At 40.0% G+C, this 25808-nt stretch overlaps 1 protein-coding gene across 1 annotated transcript; it reads left to right on the top strand.

The window, feature by feature from the left end:
* The first annotated feature begins 173 nt into the window (after window positions 1–173).
* On the top strand, window positions 174–22072 carry ube2h (ubiquitin-conjugating enzyme E2H (UBC8 homolog, yeast)). The gene is made up of 7 exons (XM_055054758.1): window positions 174–565; window positions 15171–15247; window positions 16120–16194; window positions 16269–16308; window positions 16985–17037; window positions 18178–18306; window positions 18409–22072. Exons 1-7 carry the CDS (start codon window positions 513–515, stop codon window positions 18531–18533), a joined length of 552 nt encoding a protein of 183 aa, XP_054910733.1. The 5' UTR covers window positions 174–512; the 3' UTR covers window positions 18534–22072.
* Window positions 22073–25808: the final 3736 nt, after the last annotated feature.

Genomic DNA, 25808 nt, shown 5'->3' with positions numbered 1-25808 from the left:
GTCAGCAGTCAATCATTTTGCTGACCAATCATATGGTCTATAATTGTATTAGCCCCGCCCCTTAAATGTGATGAGTAAGGTTCAGGATCTGTCTGTATGTATATACATATTTAAATGGTCAGGTAACCTAACTATGAATTCATAAAACATTCAAACATTTGGGCTGCTTCTAGCACTTTTGGCCCTGGTCAGTAGTTTCCAGTCTAGAAACTACAAACATGGCCATATTTGGTGGCGTTTCCAGTCGCACATATATGGCGTAATTCGCGGAGGGATCCCTGCTTGTCAGAACCATGGTGAGATCGCAGAGAAGGCAGTGAACAGGGAGATCTAACGTATAGCTCAAACCCTCAATAGGACGGAGACGCTTCACCGTGAGGAGGTTCTGTCGCGAACATCTGGGAAAACAAATGTTAACTTTCGGATAGTATAGACCGCTAGACTGTCTAGCGTTCCTGGGAGCTGGCTTTCAGCTGACTTACTGGCGTTCTGCGGTGGAAATAGCACAAAAAATGTCGTCTCCGAGTCCGGGTAAAAGGCGAATGGATACCGATGTGGTGAAACTGTATCCTTTCTCTTTTTTCGTGTGTGTGTAAGAGAACATAAACAACAGTACGTGGTAACATCCGTCATGTATAAATAAGTGCTGTGTGAGCTGTTTAAATGGACGCTGCTCGTTGGTCTTTGTGCGGCTAAACATGTAGGAATTTCTGCTGTGTGAATTGCTGCTGTTTTTTTTGTGTAAACAACATTTTGATAGCAAAGCCGAGTGTTAGCTATTTCTGTCCTGCGAACCTTCAGTTGCTTATCGGGACAACTCTATTAGCCAATCACATCGGTCACAGGTTCATGTCGCGTTTATGCACAATATGTGACAAAACATTAGCTTAGCGTGCTGTGTATATTTAAAAAAAAATGTCCCTGAACGAAGCTAGTGCTCTGCTGTTATGTGAATGCCTTTCATCTTGTTTGACCACTAGCAGATGCAACACTGCATGAATCACCTTGTGGCAGTTTGGTTTCTTTGTCCAGCTTGCTATTTTTTTTTTTTTTAGGAGGAAGAGGGGGGGGGGGGAGAGTTGAGTCAAACTGCCCCCTCAAACGTTTACGCAGGAGCTTGTTTACATAACGTAAGGTTAACTGAAGCAGCAGCTTTCTTTTGTCTCACTCCTTTACAATAGGAAAGCTGTTCTCGTCGTGGAAGCGAGTGCGTTTTCTTCAATGCCGTCGCTTTTGTCCAGCCACCACGCTGAGGTTTTTGTAATTTTGTTGTTGAAACGCAGCTGAGCTTTGCTTGTGTAGTCTGTTGGTTAATTTCAACATCAAAATGGCCACCTGATCAGTGTATCTGACTGTCTCACTGTGTCATAGCTTGCTGGATTCTGTAGTTTATGGGCAGCATTCGTTTTGGAGTCAAAGCAGCATCTAGTTTGTTCTTACTTTTTTTAAAAAAGAAAAAATACTATTATTGTTATTATTGAAAGCCTTCCATCAGCTGACTTGTTTTTGTAGTGCTGCTGTATTTTGGCTCTGACAAAAGCGAATTGTCCTGCTGAACCAGAGCAGCAACAAAACACATTTCCAGCCCCATAAATTGTTCCTGAACGTTATGAACTGGTAGCCCCTCTCTCTTTTTTTTTTTTTGTTTTTTGTTCCAGCACGGTGAAAAAAAACAGCTAAATGATTGGGCAGCCTGTTACTATCCGGAAACCACAAGGGGGAGGGGCTTAGAACAGCTGATGGGATGGCAGTGAAGCTTAGTCAAATAAGGGGTTTGAAGTGGGCTGGTCAAATGAAATCAGTAAGGGAAGGTTGCCCGAACAGGTTTAACAGATTTATCAAGAAAGGAGGGACAATACGATAAAAATTGATTTAATGTGTTTCTGCCATAACTCTAAAGCTACCAACCAGGCTTTTCTGTGGGATCGATCAGACCATGTTTACATGTAGTTTGTTAGCTCTGTATGACATAAATAACTAGATTTTTTATTTTTATTTTTTGTTTTTTAATTTTCGTCAAGAAAATGTTCCATTCCCATAGTAAGTTTTGACTAGTATACTCGCACTTTGTAATATTATAACCATAAATGACAGTGTTTTATGGAGATTTTATGATGCCCTAGATCAGGATGAATTATAATTGTGAAGAGGAAAGAAAACCCTTTGTAGTTTTTCTTTCTTTTTTTTTTTCTCTTGCAACTAGAAGTCTGATGATACGGCATCTGTACATTAAGCTGCTCCTGATTTAGTTAGTGCTGCAAAGGCTTTTCCGTACATCTGTTACATATTTCTAGAGATTTAAATATTTACCTATTCTGCTTCACAACCTATCAGTCAGATATGAATATTCAAGTCTTGCCAGGACTTTGATTCACTTCAGTCTCATGTCTTTTGCAACGTCTTCCTGGTTGTTTTCCAGGACTGCTTTGTATTTCCATCCATCCATCTTCTTGAGTAAGATAACCGAAGATAGGCATCCTCCTCAGCATGATACTGCCGTCACCATTCTTCACATGGACTGTTGTGTTCAGGCTTATGCGGAGTACTGGCCATCTGACGTATTGGCCAGGAAGTTCAGTCTTGGTCTAACATTCGTCCCTAAACTGCAGTTGGAACTTCCTATTGCTATCTTGACTTAAGCGACTTCTTTTTTTCTGTTTTTTTATCTTGTGACATTTCCTCAAAGTTTGGCTTTTGTGAAATTGTATGACTAATATTGTCCTTTAAAAAAATTTAATTCTCTCAGCTTATCTGTGGATCTTAGTTTCTCCTAATCTTCCGTGGCTTAATAGTCCTTACAATTTCAGAATGTGCAACATGTGAGAACACTGCTTGGATTGGACAGATGTGAATGACCAAGTAATAAAAACATCCATCAAGTTGATGTTTACTCATCTGCCATACTTTTTTTTTTCTTCTTTTTTTTTTTATAAACGCCAGTTGATCAGCTTGAGACCGACCAGAATCCCACACAGAGCTACATTTTTCGGGCTTGTTCTTTAAACCAAACAAACGAGAGAAAAAAAAACTTAAAAAAAACTTGTGATTTGTAAAGTCGTAGCCGTGTGGAAACCCACACGGCTATTACTCAGCTGTATCTTTCTTCAGTCCAAAAATACACACATCAAACATGTTCCTTTCAGACTTGACTTCTCTAATTTTGGCCTACTCCCTAAGGCATTTTGTTGTATTTGCTTATGAGAAACTGCACTTGTTTGAGCAAGTCTTTTTTTTTTTGTTGTTGTTTTTTGCTTCCCCTACTTGACACTCAATGTGTTTATTGCAGCTGTGACAGACGAGTGAAACAGACAGTAAGACTTCTCTGTCTTTTTCTTTTCCCCCCCTCAGTGCATAAAACCTTGCAGTAGTTGTACAGCCGCTCTCCTCATTCAGCTGCCTGACTGACTGACAGGCTGGCGCAGATTTGCTGTTTGCCACCTGCTCAGCTCTGCACAATGAGCTGTGTTTTTTAGCAGAGCATTCAGCGTCAGCGGTCAGCAGCAAGTGTTCAAGAAGGCGAGCGTGTGTTTAAATGCCAGACTAAACGTGGGATTTACCGCCTCTAGGTTTCGCTTTTTTTGTGTCAGAATTAAAGCAGTCTACCTCACTCTGTTTGGATTCTCAGAAGGCAAAAAAAACCCCAAAAAACTTTGCTGCAGAAGCCTGTCTGTGCTGCTTATCTGCTCCCTCTGTGGGTGTAACTGAAGCCTGAAACTCACACCACTTTTAAGATGGCTTCAGAGAGGTTGCATGAATTAATTTGCGGTGAACGCCAGAGAGTTAAGAATCTGGAGCGGAGGCCATGAGGGAATTTGTCATCAGAAATCTCAGACAGACCTCAACGTGTAACATTATTGGTTTAAAGCTTCTATTTTTTTTTTTTTTTTTTTTTATCCTGAGATCGACGACAATTTGCATTTTCATTTTTATATATTTATAAGCTCATAGCTGCTTTGCTTAGTTCCAAATTTTTCCCAGAGCTTCTTTCTGTTCTTTTGCAGCTTTTTACAAGATGTTTAGCCTTGAGCACCAAAAGGTGTTCAGTCTGAATCTCGACCTGTGTAACTTTTCCCCTTATACATTCCATGTTGCTCTTGGACGTCTCTGGAACACAGTGTTCTTCAGTGAGGATCTGTGCAGACTGTGACATTGCAAAGAGCTTTAGGTTCAGCTTGTTGTGTGGGATTAGCGGTAGCTTTCTCTCTCAGATGTGTTGATGGCCACATTCGTTTCAAAGGATGTTAAAGTGTTTGAATCGGAGCACATTTCTGGTTAAAATCCAGGTAAACAAATGTTGATCCATGTTGTAGCTGAAACCTACTCAGTGACTTGTAAAGTTTTTATGTTTTGCTTCATCACTGACGCGTACAATATAAATAAAATATGACATAATTATCCTTTGGGATAAAAGTTTGGTTTTTGAGCCAATCCTTTTTTTTATTTATTTTTTTATTTAAAAAAATGGGCTCAACCTCATTAAAACCGAGTAAAGAGCATTCCTGAGCGTCGGTTTTAAATTTTGCACAGTCTTCCAGTTGAATTTATGCCAGGACTTTGACTGAGCCTTTCTTCCATAAGAACATGTTTTGATATTAATAACTGTATTGTAGCTCTGACAGTGTGTTTAGGGTCATTGCTTTGCTGGAAGATCATCCTCTTTGTAGCTTCATTCATTTTTCTGCCAACTGCGACATGCTTCCCTGGCACTGCTGAAGTACAGCATGCCTGCATGATACTGCCACCACCGTGTTCTACTGTGAGGATGCTGGCTTTTGTTGCAATGTTTTACACTCCGGATGAGACGTTTATATTTTCAACATAGGCTGTCTGGCTGAATAACTTGAACAGAGGTTAGTGAGATGTTCTTAGCTTGGATATTGTTTCATTACTTACCTGTGTGTGACTTCTGAAGGCTGAATTATATTCGGGCTCTCAATCTTGTTTTGCTATTTCTCTTTGCAAAAAAAGTTTTAGTTTTTAATTTACCTTCCACTTGATGAATATTGAGTTTTTGTTTTCTGTGCAACATTGTGGAAACTTGTTAATGTGTCAGCACTGATTGGTAAATTTAGTTTGACAAAGGAGGCCTGACAAGCTCAGTCTCAGACTGCTTTTTTTAATTTATTAATTTTTTTGTGAAGCATGTATGCATTTCTTTCCATTTTTTAAATGGAAAGAAATGGAAAAGGGTGTGTGTTGGCAAGATTCAACTATGATTGCAGTGTGGAATGAAGCATGGCCGGTTATAATTCATATTCAGGACTACTGGGATTTATTAGGGAGGGGTCCTGCATATTTATCCTACCCTCGTATCTATCATATTAACGCTGCATAATATGGCAGATTTTCTTTCTCTCGCTCTCTTTCTCTCTTCATTTTCTGCTTTTCTTCTTATTAACAGCCTTCCATCTTTCCCAATTTAAGTTGAATCTCACTCCTGAGCTCTATCTGCTCTACGCTTTTGGCCCCATTGTGCTCTGGTAACGAGACATCCGGACAGCATCAGCGCGCCGTTCTTTTGTGTTTCCCATTTACAGGAGCCCCTGTGACCTCCACCTCCTGCTGCCGTGTCAGAACGTGTCACCCGGTCACAGGCGGCTAATCGGACCTCCACCTCCACACTCTCCCCTCCTCTACCCCCCCCCCCCCCCCCCACGCTATTATTGCTGCACTGGACAAACTGAATGCGGTCTGCTGAAGGGAATTACCAGCAGTTTTCTGCTCTTTCCTGAAGGAGCAACTGATTTGAGAGAAGCTGGAGTTGAAGCAGATTTAGTGTTTTAGATGAAGTGGGATAGCTTCAGAGCATTTAAGTGGGTTAAAAAAAAATGTAGTAGTTTGAAAGGTGGGAAAAATTCAGACAACAAAGATGGGATGCACTGCAGAGTGTTATGAGTTTCTTTATTTACCCCTTAAATCTGATACAAGAAGTAACTACCACATATGTTTTTTAATTAAGATTCATTGTATTTCATGCTTTTAACAAAGTGTTTATAATATTTTCTGAGTATTACACCTGATAATAGGCCTTTATGGTGTTGGATGTTGAAATAGCTGGGAGCTTCATTGTAATAGCAATAGTGTGTCTGAACGTAGCAGATCTACTTTTAAAGGCTCTAGATTAGATTGTTTTTCTCCCCACTGTCGCCGCATACTTGCTCAGACAGCGGAACGGCTAGAAAATTAACAATACTTTTATTGTTATTATTTCCTCTCTATTCAAATTATTTCATGCAATTTACTTCTCACTGACTTGGCTGTGAGAAGTCAGTGAGACTTCTCACAGTCTTCAAAATTAAATTATATTTAATTTATGAAGACTTAAGCTACTTTTGTTGTAACCTTATTAGAAAAGCATGCAGTTTCAACATGACTTCACAAAACATCCACATGGTGCTCACTTCTCTCTATCACAAACTTGTTTCAGGCACTAGCTGCAGGGCAAACGGTTACCCTATGTGTGCTTCCTAGTAACAAAGGAAACTATATGTATATACATATATATATATTTGCATGCATAGTAAACATTAACCCTTTTTTATTTGACTCGTTCCCTCTTTTTAGGCAGTTCCCCACTTTGTGAAAATTGGTGTAAGTGTAAATATTCTTATTCAGTCTGTGATATCGTTTGATAGAAAATATTGATTTATTTTATACTTATTGGGCATTTAAAAGGTCTAACAGGATAGCCCGTCTGACTTTTTAACAAAGCTATTGTGTTAACAGGTCCCCACTTTGATTGACAGTCTTACTTTGTGGGTGCAGGAGCCGGTCTCCTTCACTTGGAGGAGATGTGAGCCCCTTGGCGATAATCCCACTGTTCTTACAGTGACGCTTCCTGCACGCATGGCTGAGTTCCCGCAGAAAAACAGATGGACCGAACTTCCTTATTGTTTCGCCTCTTTTTTTTGGCACTGGGTAGCTTAGCCAGTCTTTTCCATGCATGACTGTAATTATCATGGGTCTTTTTGTTGTTATTTTACTGCCTTCTAAATGAATTTGTCTGAATGTTGAACATGTATTTACGTAAAGACCCTTATCAAAGAGCACAGGTCCACAACGTCCATGCCCCATCTTTTTAATCAGCTGCTGTTCGCTTCTTGTCTGGAAGAAATTGATAAAATGAGCACTGCATTTTTTTTTTTCACCACTACTTTGAATTTCAGGTTAGCTGTTCCTTCATTACACAGCTGGAAATCCTCCTTTTGTCGTTCTCACGCCAGACAGCAAACCTTGTCTGAGGTTTTCTCATTAGGCTGTCGCCTCAGATTCGGCCCGTTGTGTCTCCTGCCCTGGCTCAGTTTTGTGTTCATTAATGATTGTGTCATTTGGTCCTCCGTACATGCGGCCGAGACACAGACACACACACGTGCACGGATGGGCCCCTGCGTGCTATAGCTGTAAATAGACTGTTGATTTAGTGAAGGGCTGAGAGGAGGAGCAGCTGAAGGATTCACATTTGATTGCGGTGGGTGGGCTCTCATCTCTCAGCAGTGAAGACAAAGAACTTGGCCTGTTCATTTCTGTGCTGCTTCAGCACGCTCTCTGGGAGGTAGCCTTCAATATATTTGGGCTTTCATCTAATCGAAGGCAAATCTGCATTGCAAAAGGAGATTTTTAATTTATTTTTTGGTGCTGATCTTCTCTTGAGGTATTGTTTTAGGTTATTTCAAGGCGTCGTAGAGTTTCAGGTGCATTTTTTTGCTTTTTACATTTGCAGTTTTACTGCTATAGAATTTCCCTCATCTTATTTTTAAGTCAGCAGTTCATTTCTTGTTTAAAAAAAAAGTCTCGGTCTGTGTTATTGACCTTTTTCAAAGCAAAACGAAGTAAAGTTATTCGCAGGTCATGTATTTTCCATCCAACCTTTAAAGTGAGTGCACCACTTCATCTGCCAGACATTTACATGTGGATCTGAGTGAGTCAGGCCTTTGGGGCCATATGTCCATTGATATGTAAAACCTGCTGCAAGGATTTCTTCTGTGCAGCCCACACATGCTGGCCTCACCATCAGTATTCAGACACTGAAAGTGTCAGAAGGAGCTGAAAGCTTTGAGAGCAAGTCGGTTTAAGCTGCAGTTTTGTTCTGAAATGCCAAACTTTTCGTTTGAACATTAGCAAAATGCAGTCAGTATGAGTGGATGCTTTTGTTACTAATTTGTGGTAAACACCAGAGGCTCTCTTGTGTAGTTTCTGCAGCTCTGGTGTAATAGAGGATGCTGTTTATGCATGCATGGAAGGAGGAATTCTTGCTGTCATGTTCACTCAATCAGAGGCACGTTTCTGATGTACTTTAGTTTTTCTATAATCTCAATGCAAATAAACTTCATCAAAGCAGATTTTATAAATTGGCTCTGAGTTAATATTCTTAGGAACAGGCTGGCAATAATTAGTGAAAGGTAAATCATACCTTTTATAATGTCCTGTTTGTGCCAACAGTTTTTTTTTGGGATGGGGACATTTTACTTGCTAAAAAAATTCATGTCTAAGGTGAAAATGTTAAAGGTATTTTGTCACTCATTCCAGAAAGAAACTCATACAGAGAGTCATATTAGAATCGTTCTGCCACGCCCTGATGAGCTCATTAACTCAAAACAGCTGCAAAGGTTTCCTGAGCCTTAAACAGGACCTCAGTTTGGGTCGGTAGGCTGCACAACAATGTGGAAGATACAGGACAGATGACCAAAGGACAGTCATTGATTTCTTCCACAAGGAGCAAAAGCCTCAAAAGCTGGTTGTTCAGAGGACTGTATCCAAGTAGAGTCATAGAAAATTGAGCTGAAAGAAAACGTTGCATTCTTTGTCGAGCCACCTCTGAACCACAGGCACCAGATCTCTCTTTTCAGATGAAAGTTAAGTTTGTATTTTATTTGGAAATGAGGGCTCCAGAATCTGGAGGAAGAGAATCCATGTCGCTTGTAACATTTCCAGTCATTGATGATGACTGTAGGGTGCTGAGGTTCAGTAAACACAGCCATCTATCTTAGACCTCTTAATGTTTCTTCCTGCTGATGAGTTCTGGTTTCGTTTCCAGCAGGACTATGCACCTGTCCACACTGATAAAGGTACCAAAAGCTGCTTCAGTGACCATAGTGTTACTATGCTTGATTGGCCTGCAAAGTCACCCGGCCTGAACCCCAAAGAGAATCTATGTGGCATTGTTAAGGGGAAGATGAGACACATGAGACCCATCAAGGCAGAAGACCTGAAAGCTGCTATCAAAGCAACCTGAGCTTCCATTACACCTCAGCAGAGCAACAGGCTGATTGAGGGCATAGAAATGAACATACTTCTTAGAAACTTGACATTCGTCTCAGAGTATTGTATTTTTTCTTTCTCTTGTAATATTTAAATTTTTTTGAAAGACACTAGTTCAGATTGTCATTTTCTATTAACTACATTGATCAAATTTACAATACATAAAGGCTTTAAATATGAAATTGTGTAATGAATCCAGATATAAGAATTTTACTTTCTGAAATGAGAGACAAACTGTGATAAATTTCACATTTTTGTGCTTGTTGCCTCACAGCACTGCCAACTTTCAACAACTCTTACTAAAGTTTGCTGGATTTTCATAAATAAAAAAGTCTTTACTAGTCATGAAGTGTGGAAGTCATCCAGTTTTGCAGCCATAATATTTAGACATACTATGCAGATTTCTTTTTTTTATCAAAGCTAATCTATGATTCTTGTAAACGCGTCAAGTATGACAGGTACAGTAACACTGTACTATAATCTACAAGCCAAAGTTACTTAAATTTAGAAGTAGTTTCTGAATCAAAATGCTTATTGTGCAGAATATTCTATATTTTATTTATACATCAAGCTGGGAAAAAAAAGCTTTGTTTTCCAGCTTGAAGAGCTGTTGGAAGCAATTTCTTCTAACAATCATTCATAATAAAATGTTTTACACATTTTTTTTTTTTTTTAACCAGAGGACCAATATTTGTGGCACGATAAATAAGTACTTAACTTTATGCGCTCATAGTATTTAAGACCCCAAGATGCATTAAAAAGTTAGAGGAATTTCAGTAGTAGCTGAATTTGACACTCTGGCGGTATTCAATTAATAATAAAATTTGTTAAATTACACTGTTTCTCATGGACAAATGTGATGGATTAAACTGTTTTGTGGCTCATGTTACAATCAGTGATATGAGGTGAAAATGGAGTCATGGGTCACTGAAGTTTGTTGCTGATAATTGCCAGGGGGCGTCGCTCAGCCTGCCGCTGCAGGACGGCCGCCGCTGTGCTCGCTCGAGCTCGGTTTTTCAGGCGGCGTGCTCTGCCTGTGCTGCCGCGCGGTAATCTACTTTGCTCAGTGACATACAAAGTTGAATGCACAAACAGCCATATTTGAATACAGGATTGGACTTTAAACGGAGCAGCGTGCATGCAAAGCGATTGCAAACCAATAATCTCAGAATTAAATACGCAAAATGAAACTTCCGAAGGCTCTCGTTTCTGTCACACCACTGAAAGAACAGTTTATTTGTTACAAATGTTGATGGTTGTTGGTTTTCAAGGTGAATTCCAGGATTTCTGTTCTTGTCAGATGTTTTAGAATTGCACAGATTGGAGCGTTTTAAGGATTTTTTTTAGTATTTTTCTCCGCTGTGTAGTTCTAGTTTCTGTTTTTGTGGAAGAAGCCTACCTGTCGTTCACACCCCAGTGACAGCAGCTGTGTTTCCTGCCTTTCATCTTCAAGGTTTTTTTTTCTCCTTTTCATTGTGAAGTCTTGCTTCAAGTTGAGTTTGAGGCAGAGAAAGTGAAACAGAAGTTTCTGGTGCAGAGTTCCTCATCTCTACTATAAAACTGGCTCTCTGTTTCTCTCTTTCTGTTGAAGCTACCTTGTTTCATCTTCCCTTTAAAAAGTTTCACTAACACTCTTTCTGCAGCCTTTTTAGTCATATGCCATGAAATGTGCTTCTCACTTTTCTGCTACTAACAACTTTTCTTTTGCGTTGCTGTGGCTCGATCTGCATTGAGCATGAATAATTAGAGATTTTCAGACATGTCTTTGTGTAGCTCATTTGTGAAGTTGGAAAACGGTGTTGGTTCTGAGGCAGAATCAACAATAAATTGTCTTTTAAATCATCTCCCGCAGTTTAAAACAGTCTAGAATTAGATTTTTTCTCTCCGTCTTCAGAGTTGGGGTAAGTTCAGAAAAAGTTTTTAGTTCCAAGATTTTTCTCCTAATTCCATGATCTAAAAGATAATTACATCTGTTTTGACAGAAGAGCCATGTTTTGCTGCTTTTTTTTATTGTTTAATTTGCACTACTCTACTTTTTGACTCATCAGAGCTTTTGTTGCTGTTAAACTTATTGATGGTTTTGGTTTTTAAATTGGCAGTCTAACCCATATATCAATGTGCATACAGATTATAGAAGAAATTAGTCCCCCTTACACAAGAGTTTTGAACTGGGCCTGGTTTAGATGCCAGGTCCAATGCATAAAAACTGTAGATCACAAACCGCGCTCATACACAAATGATTTACTTAGGACAAGTATTATAGATTCTGCAATAAACAAGATCTAAGATGGTCTATAAAGTTAAAATGCCTTTTATTATAGAATTGATTCACCAACTTCATAATTGTGCTCTCTGACGATTTGTGAAACATGAAGATCCAAAGTGAAAAATCTTTTCTGATCCAATTCACTGAATGAATCTAGAAATCTTCAGAAACTCTGCAGGCTGTTTGTGGCCAGTGTTTCATGTCACTTTTCAACTTTGATGTCTTTTTTTTTTCTCTTAAATGTATGAGGATTATAACGCTACCGAATTAACTTTCAAAAACCGCTTTTCTAAAAGTGTCATCTCAAGGAAACAGAGTGGCGTTTTCCTGCCTCCTGCTGCTCGTGCACAAAGCAGAGAAAGGGTTGTGAAACTTTGACACACTTTCCTGCTTCGAGTTCAACAAACACCGTCTCCAAGGAGGAGATGTTCGAGTGCATATGACACCACATTGTTTTGACAGCAAGCTGTTTGTAATTCACCGTCGTGTTTATTTTCCCTACTTGGAAAAAGGTTGAGCGGGATGTGATATTTTGATCGCGGGGTCAAACAGGGATAGAGGGCTGGAAGGGCCAAAAGAACAACAAACATGTCTGCACCGCAGATGAACGTGCCATTTACCAAATATATTTACACATCGGGCTGATGATGGACAAACCAAAAGTACATTAGGAAACACAGTTGGGTTTTATCTATTCATGATTCATGTTAGAACCACAAAAATGAGAGTATTTTAATGGGTGTTGATGTGGCAGACAAATACAGTTATAGTGAAGGGGTTTTGAAATTCACTCTGAAAAAAACCTGACTGGCCTCTGTGTTCACCCCTTTTCCTCTAACACCCCTCAATAAAATTAAGTGCAACTAACTGGCTCTAATCCAACTATATATATTTAAATCTTGAGTTGGTAAGCTTGTATTCAAAATGCTTGAAACTACCTTGCATTCTGGTTTCCATGTCTGAAATAGTGTTTTATGTCTTTCCCAGGTCTGGGTATGTGTGTGTTTTATTCTGCTGGTTTGACTGACCCCTGTGTGTTAGATTACGTGTGTGTATAAAAAGATATTGACCTGGCACTGTCCTCAGATTATGATGAGTACTAATCCAAGTTGGAGGATGGACAGGTCTTATGCTAAGACGTGAAACCACGAAAGAGCTTTAATAAAACATCACAAAATTCAGTTTGTGCAAAGTTGTGGTGGCTATTTTCATCTTCAGGCTATTCTAGCATGTATGGCTTCAGAGAAACTCATTTAGCATGCATCCAAACCCAGTTTTTGGTAACACGCCATGCAGCTTATGTCCATCCCCACCTTCTGAAGTCGCTCTACCAGCAGCTGTAGAATCAAGAGGCTTTTGACCGATTTCTGTCACATTCCTCTCTGGAGCATAACACAGTCGTCTTCATCAGTGACACGTTGTTATTTAGTCCATGAGAAGAGATCGCCTCGAGCCTCGCCGTCTGAAATTAAAAGCCAGTGAGTCAGAGCGCGAGAAATTCATCATTGTTCGGGTTCAGACTTGCTCGCCACGCCGTCATATTAAGTTGTAGCGCTTTGTTGTTGGTGGGATGAGGTAAAGGAGATGGAATGTTCCCAGTCCAGCTGTATTCACTGTCAAAGCGAAGGATGTTCTCAGGAGAACAGGTAGTCGTTTCTCATGACATGACGAGCTCCAGTCAACAATACTGCGTTGTCATTGTAATAGCTGGAAAATGTTCACAGAAGTGTTGGAAAACAGTCCAGTAACAGCAGCAATTACTCCTGCTGTTGTTGAGGTCATGCAACATGTCTTTCAAAGTAATCCCTTCTCACATTTATGTTGATGTCATACAGAGACATAAGCAAATGTATAAATTCTCTGTTTTAGTTGCTTATTTTTAGGTGTTTTGAGCAAAATGACTTGGCCGCTTGTGGCTTCCCCTCCAGCATCGTCATGATGTATGACGCTCCTTTAGTTTGAAGGAAACTATTAGTTATTTCTGGCAGGAAATTGTTCCTAAAAGCTATTTATTGTACTTGCTTTTAGCCAGATAAACAGAAGCTTGTCGTGACACGTGGAACAGGACGGCACTGTGACCAGAAAACAACTTCATTTACTCTTCAGGAATGATATTGCAGAAACTTTCAGTGGTTTTGATCCCTCAGTATTTGTAGGGGAACCCAGGCCTAGTATTACTTGGGCTCTCTCTCAGAAGAAAAAACATTTTTAAAGATGAAATGCATCAATTTACTTTTCACAATTATTGATTTATCTTTATTTATTTATTTTTGCTTTTGGGATGCAGCCCTTTTATTTATTTATTTTTTGCCAAACTCAGACTCTGGCTTTTGTACGTCTGGCTTTTTTGCAACAGTTTCTTTTTAAACCTTATCTGAAGTGACGATCATTTTACCATCTATGTTTGTGGCTTATGTGGATTTGACGTCCAAAAATATGACTTTCTTTTTACGAGCATTTATCCGTATGGATTCTTATCCCCCACCTGTTATCTTCCAGTGTAACCGTTGCTGTCCATCCCCCCTCCGCTGCGTTGTATGTGCAGCTTTTCTCTCACTCCAGTGGTCTCACTGTTGGACAAATGTCCCAAAGTGCTCACATCCAGGACGGAGCTTGGCGAGCTGCAACACGTGAACACTGCTTTTAGTTGGACTTGGGGAGGGTGGTTTTGATCAGCTCCTGTCTCTATGTTGGTGATTTATCAGTGTTTCTTGGATTTCACTCGACTCTCCTCAGAAAGAGACTCCCCGACTCAAGTTCACATCTGAGCAGAAAGCTTCCTCTTCTGTCTGACAGTGACACATTTCTTTAGTGAAACCAGGGAATCATTCTGCTCTTAGCAGACTCAACTGGAGTTTAAAATAACCTCCAGTGCAATTTAACCCTTTGATATCTGTGATGCTACTGACGGGGTACGCGCTCAATCAAGCTCGCTGCTGCCGTGAGTCTGTTTTCGGTCATTTCTGGCTGTTGTGGTTTTGGGGCTTTTCTGTTTATGTGGTTGATTTATTCACTTATTCTTTTGTTTTGCGTCTTGTGGTTCTTCTTTCTGCCCACAGGAAAAGGGGGGGTGGGGAAGTAAAAGGGATTTAAAAGAGTAAAAATTTGAGCAAACATAAGCTTCACAGATGTTTGTTTCATGCAGCTCGAGTCTCGAGGGTTTCTTGTTGTGAATTTTGTGCTTAACTCAAGGACAACTTGGAATTTCTTCCAATATAATTTTCTCCTGTGATGCATATTTTAAGCATCATTTAAAGAACAAATTTAAATATTCAGAAGGGTTTTAACCTTGAATTGGGGAAAAATGAAATTATTGGAGCAGAAGGGAGGAGATAAAAAATGCCAGTGGTTTGTGGCTAATGTCTAAATAAAATCATATTGATGATTGTTTTTGTTTTTTTACTGCACATTTTTGTTAATATCAGACTATGTTTCCTACTGCAGACTTCTTAAGCTGTTGGTACACAATCTAAAATGGAAAAAGATGGGCTGAATGTGGAAAAGAGACTTAAGCAACTTGTGTTCTTACAGTTAAACCATGGGAAGAGAATAGAAAAGCAAACTTCAGATGTTTTTTTTTTGTTTTGTTTGTTTGCTTGTTTTTGTTTATCTGATCACAAAGCAGTTTTCCTTAACAGCCTTTCAGCATCGAGAGCAAGCATGAAGTCACCATCCTCAGTGGACTCAATGAATTTGTAGTGAAGTTTTATGGCCCACAAGGAAGTAAGTATTCCTGCTTGATTTTATTAATTTTAATTTTTCTTGCAATTTTTATATTTTTACTCATTTTCAGCCACATATTCGCTCCTTAGTTTAGTCATTTATCATCAAGCAGTTTTTGAAAGGGCATGACCTGAGATGAAATTCTCTGCTTGATTTGTTGGAGTGATGTGGTTATTTTTCAGTTATTAACTCCAAAACACACACACACACACACACACACACACCGATAATGAATGTTATCCTAAAGATCAGGGGATTCTGTTGTGTGAAAAACGGAGGTTCCTCACAGCCGGGTAGGAATGTAAAATGAATTGAAACCAGACCTCAGGCTTCGAAGTGTGAAACAAAGTAGAGCCATGGCCTCATCTGCAGGAAATACTTCCTCCTTATTGTGTTCACAACATCTGCCACACGCTGCCCCTCATGCATCGGTGAAAAGAGGAAGAGGCTCCTCTTGACGACTCTAAACTATGTCAAACGAAGCTTCGATGCTGTTGCTGGACGCCGACGTACATGTGCGTCGTCATCCAGCCGTATCGAGTGTGTGCGCTGCCCACTTTCAGTACAAGAGGGTCTTGTTACACACGGCTATTCTGGGAGAGCAGCACACTCACTAGTGTAGCTCTCATTCCTCTTTGATGTCTGTGAATAATCCTGAAATGATTCGAAGGTAAAGATTTCTCGCGGGCTGAAATGTGTTCCTCTATAAAAGAGGCATGGAGATGGGAGTGCAAAGCCCGGCTGCAGCGGAGAAAATTGACACAACTGAAGGGCCCCTGGAGTGTGTGAAGGGTGGAACATCAGGGAAGTAAGACAATTTTGTGTGCTTGGTGGTCTTCCTTTATCATCTCCTTTCCTCTTGTCATGCACAGCGCCGTACGAGGGAGGTGTGTGGAAAGTGCGAGTAGATCTTCCTGATAAATACCCATTCAAATCGCCATCCATAGGTAGGAGCTCTGCCGTCACGCACCCGATGTTTAGCTTTAACTGAGACTGTGCTGATTTCACTCCGCTCTTTCAGGATTCATGAACAAGATTTTTCATCCCAACATTGATGAAGCGTGAGTCCATTTAAGTCAAATATTTATGTTGTGTTCTCAGTGTTTGTCGTGTTTTTTTTTTACATGTAATTGCATTACAACCAGACTATTAAAAGTTGTTAGTTTTTACTACATTTTATTATAAAGCTTATTAATTACTGGTCTATGAAACATTAAGTCTATTATAGATATACAGTTCCATTCACTCTTAATCCAGCCCATGAGGTGGATAAGGTATTTATAGGTCAAATAGACCCACAGGATCTCAAACCACGCCACTGACGAACTCCTAACTTCATTCTGACAGAATAGTTGACCTGGACTATTCTACCAGAATCTGAAGAGTGTTTTGAAAAGACATTTCTGGAACAAAACTAGCATTTAGTCATATTTAAGAAGTTAAATGGTTGAGGTTGATGTTTTGGGAAAGACTTTCCAAAAGTGTGACGTTTGGCTGCTAGATACATTTTTGATGGGTGACTGGTTTCATTGTTTTGTTGGGTTACACAAGCGTGTAAAAGTTTGATTTTAGGTAAAGATGAGGAATTTTAGGTGGAAATCCAAAATGTATCTTGCTATGAAACATTTCCCCCTGATATTAATGAGGTATAATTGATATATTTGAGCATACAAATATATATATATATATATATATATATATATATATCCACAATTCTGCTTTCCTCTGGGTTTTCAGGTCAGGAACTGTGTGCTTAGATGTCATCAACCAGACATGGACAGCTCTTTATGGTGAGTGATTTCACAGACGTACATGTTTAAATTAAATTCGCCCACCCAAACCCTGTGAATGATTCATTGTGGCAAAAACCGTGTGAAAAGGGCCGAATAGCCAGCCCCTTGAGCACCAGACAAACACTGTTGGTCCTAATCTACTTACTGGGGGAGAAAAGTAAACACTAATAAGGTAACGCTGTAACCCACCAAGGTCAGGAAACGTTCACCTCAGACAGATGAGTCTCTGTTTGCCGGCTTTAAGATGGCTTGCTCTCGTTACACTTCCCGATTAGTTTCTCGTGATGTCGCCTCTCTGGAGCTAAAGTAGTAGTTGAACTGAGAAATGGTGCCATAGTGATGTAAAGAGCTGACGCTTCAGTGTCAATTTCTGTTAATCACAACCAATGTGCTCACATGGGAAGATAAATTTTAGACTCATAGGCTCTGTTTGTTTCTTTGATCATTTGCGCTTGTGTCTAGAAGAAGACAATCAGACTGGAGAACGGTGTTTTAACTAGGCCAATAGTCGGAGAATTGTGTGTAGGGCTTACCTACAAAGGGGGACGTATTGAAAGCCTTAAAAAGCGCTAATTGCTTTGAAAAGATGAGGGAAGCTGCTTAATTTGACCAAACCCAACAGTGACACTGTGTGGAGAAGGGGAGAATTGCAGGTCTTCTAAAAAAAAAAAAACAATAAAAAAGCCCAGCTATGAAAAAAAAAAAAACAAGTTTGAGTCAAAAATATTTGATCTCATTACTTTACGGATTTTTGAAACGGCACCTTATCAGGTTTAAAAAAGAAGTCATAAAGCCATTGGTTATTCTGGAAGAGCTGCACAGACCTACATCTCAGCTGGGAGAGTCTGATAGGCGAAAAATAGTCGTACTGTGGAACAGCAGCAAGAAAAATATTTTTATTCACATAAAACATAATGCAGCGTGGGGAAAAAAAAAACCTGTTGGAGGTTTCAAAAGACTTCAGAGCGTTGGGAGGTTCACCTACCAGCAGAACATGGATCCAAAACGCCCAGCCGGAGCTGCAGTGGAATGTTTTCTATTACCGGCTTAGATTTGCTCCATTAGGTTTAGCTCTAGTGTGGGTGAGCTTTTTGCAATGGTCAAATTCAGAACTTTTGTTGTTGTTTTCATGCTTAGATCTGACCAACATCTTTGAATCGTTCCTGCCCCAACTGCTGGCTTACCCAAACCCCATCGACCCCCTTAACGGCGACGCAGCTGCCATGTATCTTCATCGGCCAGAGGAGTACAAACAAAAAATCAAAGGTTAATCCTAAATGAGTTTAAAAAAATAAAATAAAAAGTTTCAGTTTTTATTTGAATCCTGTGAGCCATTGTGACTCTTGTTTTCTGTCTTTTCTTCTCCAGAGTACATTCAGAAATATGCAACAGAGGAAGCTCTGAAGGAGCAGGAGGAAGGGACGGGAGACTCTTCATCTGAAAGCTCCATGTCTGATTTCTCAGAAGACGAAGCCCAGGACATGGAGTTGTAGTAATAAAGGGTTCCCTCCCAATCACTCCCCTTCCTTTAACCCCCCCCCCACCCCCACAGAGACTATATTTGATTTCCTAACCACGAGAAAGCAGACTTATAATATTCATATTTAAACAAGTTGATTTTTTTATTTTTATTATTACGACTAAACAAGGATTTTTATGGATATATAGCCTTTGGTGTGTTTTGACAGACGCCCCTTTTCCTCTGTAGTCGTTCACAATCTCTGCTGCATTTGTTCGATGTTGTAAAATTCCTCCCCTTCCACCTGAAGCGTCCCGTTTCTTTGCTTAGACTTTTTTTTTTTCTTTCTTTCTAAATTTGACACAGCCAGTCATTTTCCTCCACGCTAATTGGTAAGATGTCGGTTGCTCTTTGAAGGCGAGAAGTGCTCCCATCCCCTCCGAGACAGTATTTGTAAAAACTTGATAACTTTTGAGACAAAAGTTGGCTTTCGTTGCAAATTTGAAACGAGACACGTTCTGCATATCCCTCCCCCGTCCCTCTCTGCTGTGCTGGCTGTGTTGCGCACAACTGTTGCTAACTAGAGCAAGGTAGGGGCAGGGGGCATGCCTCTGTTTTCTTCAGGTTACAAAACTCTTATTTTAAGGCACACAGCCCCACTAGATACTCATCGATGAATGCAGGATACTTGCTAAGCATATCTCTGGTAACATATACCAATGAAGAAAAGTCTGGAATAATAAGGTCTGTTTCAATTTAAGTGCTGTGTCGGATGTTACATATTTTTTGTTTCACTCTTTTGACCGTCTCGGTGTTTAAAATAAGAAGAAAAAATTAACGGGCAGATATTACAATACAGATGAATGCCTGTCTGACCACAGGGTGACATGGATTGCTTTGGGTATCTGATTTAAGCGTATTTCGTATTAAAACACAACAAAACAAAAAAAAAGTCTGTAATATAAACCATATTTTGGCCTGTTTCTTTTTTTTGTTTTGTTTTTTTAAGAATAAAATTATTCTTACTAGTCAGAAAGCAGATTGTCCTTGTTGCTACAAACCAGCATGAAAGGGAGTTTTAAACTTGTGAAGCATCCCACGCCCAATGATTTTTGAGTTTTTGGGTTGATCTGGCTGAAAATGAAGAGCGCTTTTTTTTCTGTTTCTTAGGTTTTTCTGTCTTTTTTTTTTTTGGCCTCTACATACAGGTTAGTGCTTCTCACATTCCACTGCTCTATGCCCTTTGCAATCGGTCCGACCTGTGCTGTGTTGCCCGACGAGTGGTAGTCTGCTTTTACGAAGAAGAAGAAAAAGACATTTGGGGAAAGTAAATTTTAGGTAGAAATTGGTCTCCTTAACCTAAAACAAACCTCTCTGTGTGGTAAGTAATGATGCTGAAAGAACATTACAAGTGCAAACATAAGTTGTTTTTATTACCCCAAACCTGTACTCCTTAAAAAAAAGAAAAGAAATTGTTCACTTTGTGATAAAAATATTGAGGTTTTTTTTTGTTTTGTTTTTTTTTTAATAAAGTGTCTGCCTACTGTATATGGCTCCGGCCTCCTAAAAAAACAACAACAAAAAAAAAAACTGTTTGAGCCAAAACATTAACTTTTTGACGCTGATCAGGGTGAAAATTGGTGCAAATCCAGAACACTGACATATTTTGTAGCTCTGGTTTCCAAGATGAATAATGCATGCTGTCTGGGAAGTCATCACGTCACCTTCGGTTTAACCCTCCCGCCCCCTCTTCTGTGCCTCATCATTGCATCAAGACACTCAGCAAACGCCATGTATTTAAGAAGCCATGGAGACGACTTGTTTTATTCTAGAGAAGCACATCGTTTTAACTCTCGTCCTTTTTCTTTTCAGGGTGCGAGTTCATTCTGTTGTGTCTTTGTGCGCCGACACAAAATTAATCTGAAACACCCCTGGTTTTATTATAGCTGATGTTTGAAGTACTCTTTGCTTCTGTTCTGCATTGTGGTTAACCATGTTTCACCTAGAAGGTATTTTTTTAAAAAAAGCTGGAAATCATGCAGGAATTGAGCTGTTTTTTATTTGTTTTGTTTTTTACTGCGTCAGATAGGTTTGTAGTTGGATAAACCTACAAATGAGTTTCTTTTCACTCTCATCTAGCTGTAGAGATGCACCCGCTCAAGCTTGTACAGCGATTTCACACTAGTCCGGTTTTATTTTGAGGTGCAGTGGTTGCGACGGCTCTGACTTGTACAGAAAGCAGAAATGTGGCTCGGATCGCTCTACTGTCAGACTGTTGTTGTGCTCTTGAACATCCACTCGTTCAGATGCAGAGGAATCCCTTTTGTTTTGAGTTTGAAACAGGAGAATTTTTTATTTATTTTTTTCTAAAGATGTGTGAATTTCTCTCTCCTGCAGCTGTGTGGCTTTTGGTGAAAACTTTCCTTTTCAAGATGTTCCACGTGTTACCTTTTAGTTTACGTACTGCTCGTGACACTTGCCTTGGACATCCTAGGAAAATATATTTTTAATATAGGAGCTGATTTATCATGCAAATGTCTTAAAATAATTAAAAAAAAACTACAAAAACCATCTAGAGTGGAAATGGACCAGTCAGTTGGCCAGAAATTGGAATCATCAAGTTTCCTTTTGGTCATCTCTCATTGATCATAAGTGAGTAAAATACTGAAATCTCCCCTCTTAATTAAATTAATAAAATTAAGACTAAACATTTTTGTCCTAAAAATGCATCTGTGCATTTATTTAAGTTGAACTGAAATTATTTTTAGTGGCTGGGAAAAGCCTGATCGATGCATCTCTACTTCAGAGTTATTGATATACCGGAGCGCTGAGGTTGGTTTGTTTCCAGAAAAGAATCATGAAAAATAAGGTCGACTTACCCAAAGCATTTTACATCCGCTGAGCATTAAGATGTCTAGTTTTGACCTGACGTAGGTTCTCATCTTGAAGCTTCTTGGCTGTTGAGGACCGTGATCTGTGCTCGCCTGCGCACCTTGTTGGATAGAACGACGGGGAGCTTAAGCCAAACTTTAAAAGCCCCACTCTGTTAGCACAACCGAAGAGTCGTCTGCACAAACAGATCCCTCCTCTCTCTTTCTCTCTCTATCTCTCTTTCTCCCTCCGCTTTGTTGACTGTGTCTCCTTCTAACAGTTGCATGCTTCTCAGTGCACACCTTCACTCAGTTTCTGGTGCTTGTGTGGATTTTCTAACCCCTTCCAGGCACTCTTACCATCATCAGCCCATTTTTATCAAGCACACACTGCGTTGAACATGTATGTTTGAAGAAAAAAAAAAAAAAAAGGAAAAAAAACTGTATTTGGTACCTATTGTGATACTTGCAGCATTTAAAAAGACAGAAGGTTTTATGTTTTGATCTGTTAAAAGAAGTTCATTCTGGTCTTAATTTGTTCATCTTATTTTCCCTTTTTGTTCCCCCTCCCCATTGTGAAGTGGGCATGCTTGTCAAAAAGACAAATGCTCTCTGTTAACAGGCTTATACTCTCATAAATAGTTGTGTATAAAATAAACTGTTATAACTTCTTTTTTAATAAAACATTGAATATGTATATGTGCTTCTGTGTGATGGTGATTTCTTTTGTATGCTTGGTGAGTCCTATAGTTAAAAGTGCCATCAAATATGCTTTTGTTGTTTTGTTTCAAAAGTCAGAAAATATTTTATCGGCCAAGCAAAATATAAATAATTTTTAAGACTGATTATCTTCGGTGGCAGCTAAAACATCCCTCTAGGGCCCAATGCAACTTATAGTTTGCTCTGTGTGTTTCTATCTCTACGTGTAGAAGGGAAAACTTGATTAATAACATTTATATTAACTTTGTTTCATGGATGAAAATGTATTTTTTCGTTGCTGTTTTAGTCCATTCAAAATAGCTGTGTCAAAACGACATTTTAAGAGGTTATTTTAGTCGATAATGACCCACATCTCAAGTTCAAATGGAAGTTTTTGCTTTCCACATCATTCCACTAGGTGTCACTGTGGTCTCGCTCAGCGGTCGGTGCAGAAATGTCCAGAGTGACGCGTGCTTCCTGTCCGTGCTGCGAAGCTGATGGAGCCGTTTCCGCTGCTGTTACCTGAAATGTAGGTGGTTCCATGAGCATCTCCTGACTTTAGCTTCTGTTTTTACTCTATGGTAAATTAACTACTTTCGACTGGAGTTAATAATTCCCGAGTTTGATGCGTACCCTGAAAACATGACTGGGTGCTGTTCAACCAGTGGACCAGACGAGGGCGCTCGCTCATCTTCCGTCCCTCTGTCCATCAGCTGAAACTCCCCACCGGCCCTCTGTGTAATCACAGCAGGGGGGGATAAATGTTCTGACACAAGGCCGTTTAATCCTCTCCTCTGAAAAAAATGTATTCTGTCACGCAGCAATCTGTCCTCTCTTCCTGTTTGTCTTTATCACGGCTGCAAAGCCAAAAAGTGGAATTTATCTCCCATCTCTGGAAAAAAAAAGCCAAATAATTAAAGAGCAACTGCAGCTGAAGACGGACTAAAACGTGAACATGGCTTTTTAAATTTCAAATCGTTGACATATCGGACTCTGTGCAGAATTTCAGATGAGGTTTTACACAATAGGATGTCTGTGTAAAATGTTCTAATTCTGATTTATAAAGTTTTTTTTGTTTTGTTTTGTTGAGGTGTTAAGGAAAAACCATTCCTCAATTTCCTTTCGCTTCACATTGCGTTGTTCTGTCAGAGTCAGTTTCAACAAAACTTCCCTTTTATTCCTCATCAGAAGGAGGTTACTGGAGGGGAGGATGAGGGGGCCCGACCTCCAGAAGTCCAGCAACCTGAGAGCCTCAATGAAATATTTAAAGCTCCTGTTTTATCCGCAGTGCGTTGCTCGCTGACGTAATCCCAAAAGCCCTTGCAGGAGCCACGCGATTGGCCCCGCGCGGAGACGGGGCCGGTCAGGTGTCCTGCGCCTCTGTGGCCTTTTAAGGCATTACGAAGCCCGCAGGCTCCACATTAGGGCTCGCGAGCCGTCTGCTGCGAGGCGTGATCAATCGCTGTCGTCTCGAGCGTTTTCCAGAACGAAGCTTTTAGCAGGAAGTGACCCCCGAGTCTCTCTGCACTGAAAGATGAAGTCGTATCCCGCTCATAAAACAGAGCCCCTGTTGATTCCTACGTACAACACGACGTGTGCGTGCAACGGGATCATGCTGGGAAGCCGGGAGCTCATCAACCAATCAGAGGGAAGTGTCATCAGCGCGTTCTGGGTGTTGGGTTCCTCAGAATGGGGTTTTTGGTGGCAGACGATCGGTCCTCTCGGGTTACAAGCTCCGTTTCAGGCCCGTAACTGATGTCTGGGGTTGCAACAGCAGCAAGCAGCACAATGATCGCCGGGTCTTTACTAATACATGAGCTACTGATTAGCATGGCCTCTATCGCCCAAAAACCCCAAAACAGAACAGAACAGGAAGAGAAATTAAAGGCAAACCTGGCACAACTGTTTCCCAAATGAAAAATAATAATAATAATAATAATAATAAATAGCTTTACAGCGAATTGGTCTGAGAAATACTAATCAAATAAATATGCTGCGAAATATTGATGTGTTGAATTGAACAAAACAATCCATGTAACCCATTTTAGAAAATGTTTTTTTTATTATTATTAATGAATTGATATTTGTTTGTTGTTTTTATATTCGGTTGTGTTTGAAAATGTTCTCAAGTTTATCACGGCTTTACTTGTTTGCGTTTCTTTTATATATACAATGAATATATAAAATTAACATGTCTAAATTTCTTATTCGATTGTATTGATCATACTTATGCTCCTTCTTTTTGATTCAATCAGGTCCATCACTTGTCACAGTTTGTGTGCCGCTCGCTTTTTTCTTTGTTTTTTCTTTTCTTTTTTTTCCTGTATGGTGTCTCATCAAATCCCAGGTTATTGAAATATTCCCGCTCAGTGATCCGACTGACTAATTCTCGCAGCATCATTGTTTCATCCCGCCTCCATCATCCGATCTCATCGGGTTCCGTCACGAAAAGGAACCGAATGAGTTTTTTTTTTATTATTATTAAATATTCATAGAAAGCTCCTCGTCTCCTTTACACACGGCCGTCCCTCACACGGCGGTTCCACGGTTCGGGTTTCAGCAGGTGGAAACCACGTCAAGGGTTTTTTTTTTTTTTTTTTTTTGATGGGGCTCCTGCTGAGCGGCGGCGGCGGTCAGGATTTGATTTCACCGTCGCTATTCGCTCTGAATGGAGCGTAACCGGAGCCGGCCGCATCACCTCTAAATATTAGACGGGTTTTGTGCGCCCGGTTATCTGATTATCAACAGCAGGTAAATGGACTCTCACTGCCCGTCCGAGAGGAGCGTGGCCAGCGCTCACACGCATATATTAAGCGTCCCAAAAGCGAAGCGGGCGCACCGTGTGCGCGCACTGCTGCGTAAAACCGAGGAGGAGGAATGAGGAGCAGAGGCCGTGTGAAGGCCCCGAGGTGCAGCTCTGGCCCTCCATCACCAGGTCGTATGAACTTTACTGACGTCATTGTAAATCGGGTTGTAGAAGACAAAAAGGAAATCTGCTGTCACAGTTTTGGTGTCGCAGCGAAGGTATTTTTGCTCCCGGTCAAGAAAGTGTTACGCAATGTGCAGGGGAGTGCGCGCTTTAAATGCAATGCTTGATAATCATAAGCCATCTGGACGTGGTCATTTGATCGCGCAGCATCTCGAAGCGAGAACTGCAGCTGCAGCAGCAGAGACAGCAGCAGCAGCAACCGACTAAAACTAATCCTGTGTGGATGAGGCGGTGTGGGTGGGGGATGCAGTGGTCAGTCCATCAGTCCATCAGATGTGAGCGTTGGTTTGGATGTGTGAAAATTCATGTCAGTGCACACTGGGCTTTATTCTTTTTTATTATTATTCAGAAATGACTCAATATCTTCTCAAAAATAAACAAACTTCTATTTTAGTAATTAATTGCTGCGTGTTTAATTGAAAACGGATGCAAATTGTGTCATTGACTTATACTACAAACAGAAATGTTGTTGATTCAGCTAAAACATGTAAGTCTTGGGTGTTTTGTTCTTATGAGTTGACCACAGACTGTTGTTGAAATTATGTATCTGACAGAACTTAAGATGGTTACCATAGAAAACAACACAAACGCTCCACCTTAAAAATCTACTGATGTTCCTCTGGGATCTGTTCTCTGTGCCATTTTCTTCTTTCTTTCTTTTTTTTTGTTGTTGTTTTTGTTTGTTTATTTTTTAAGTTCCCAGATGGTAATACAGAATTACATATATAACCTTGTAATAAAGCTTCTATTA

Source organism: Poeciliopsis prolifica, unplaced genomic scaffold (genome assembly GCF_027474105.1).
Source record: "Poeciliopsis prolifica strain line A6 unplaced genomic scaffold, Auburn_PproV2 SCAFFOLD040, whole genome shotgun sequence".
Lineage (NCBI taxonomy): Eukaryota > Metazoa > Chordata > Actinopteri > Cyprinodontiformes > Poeciliidae > Poeciliopsis > Poeciliopsis prolifica.
Note: the sequence above shows the minus strand (reverse complement) of the source record. Positions and strands in the feature narration are given on the sequence as shown.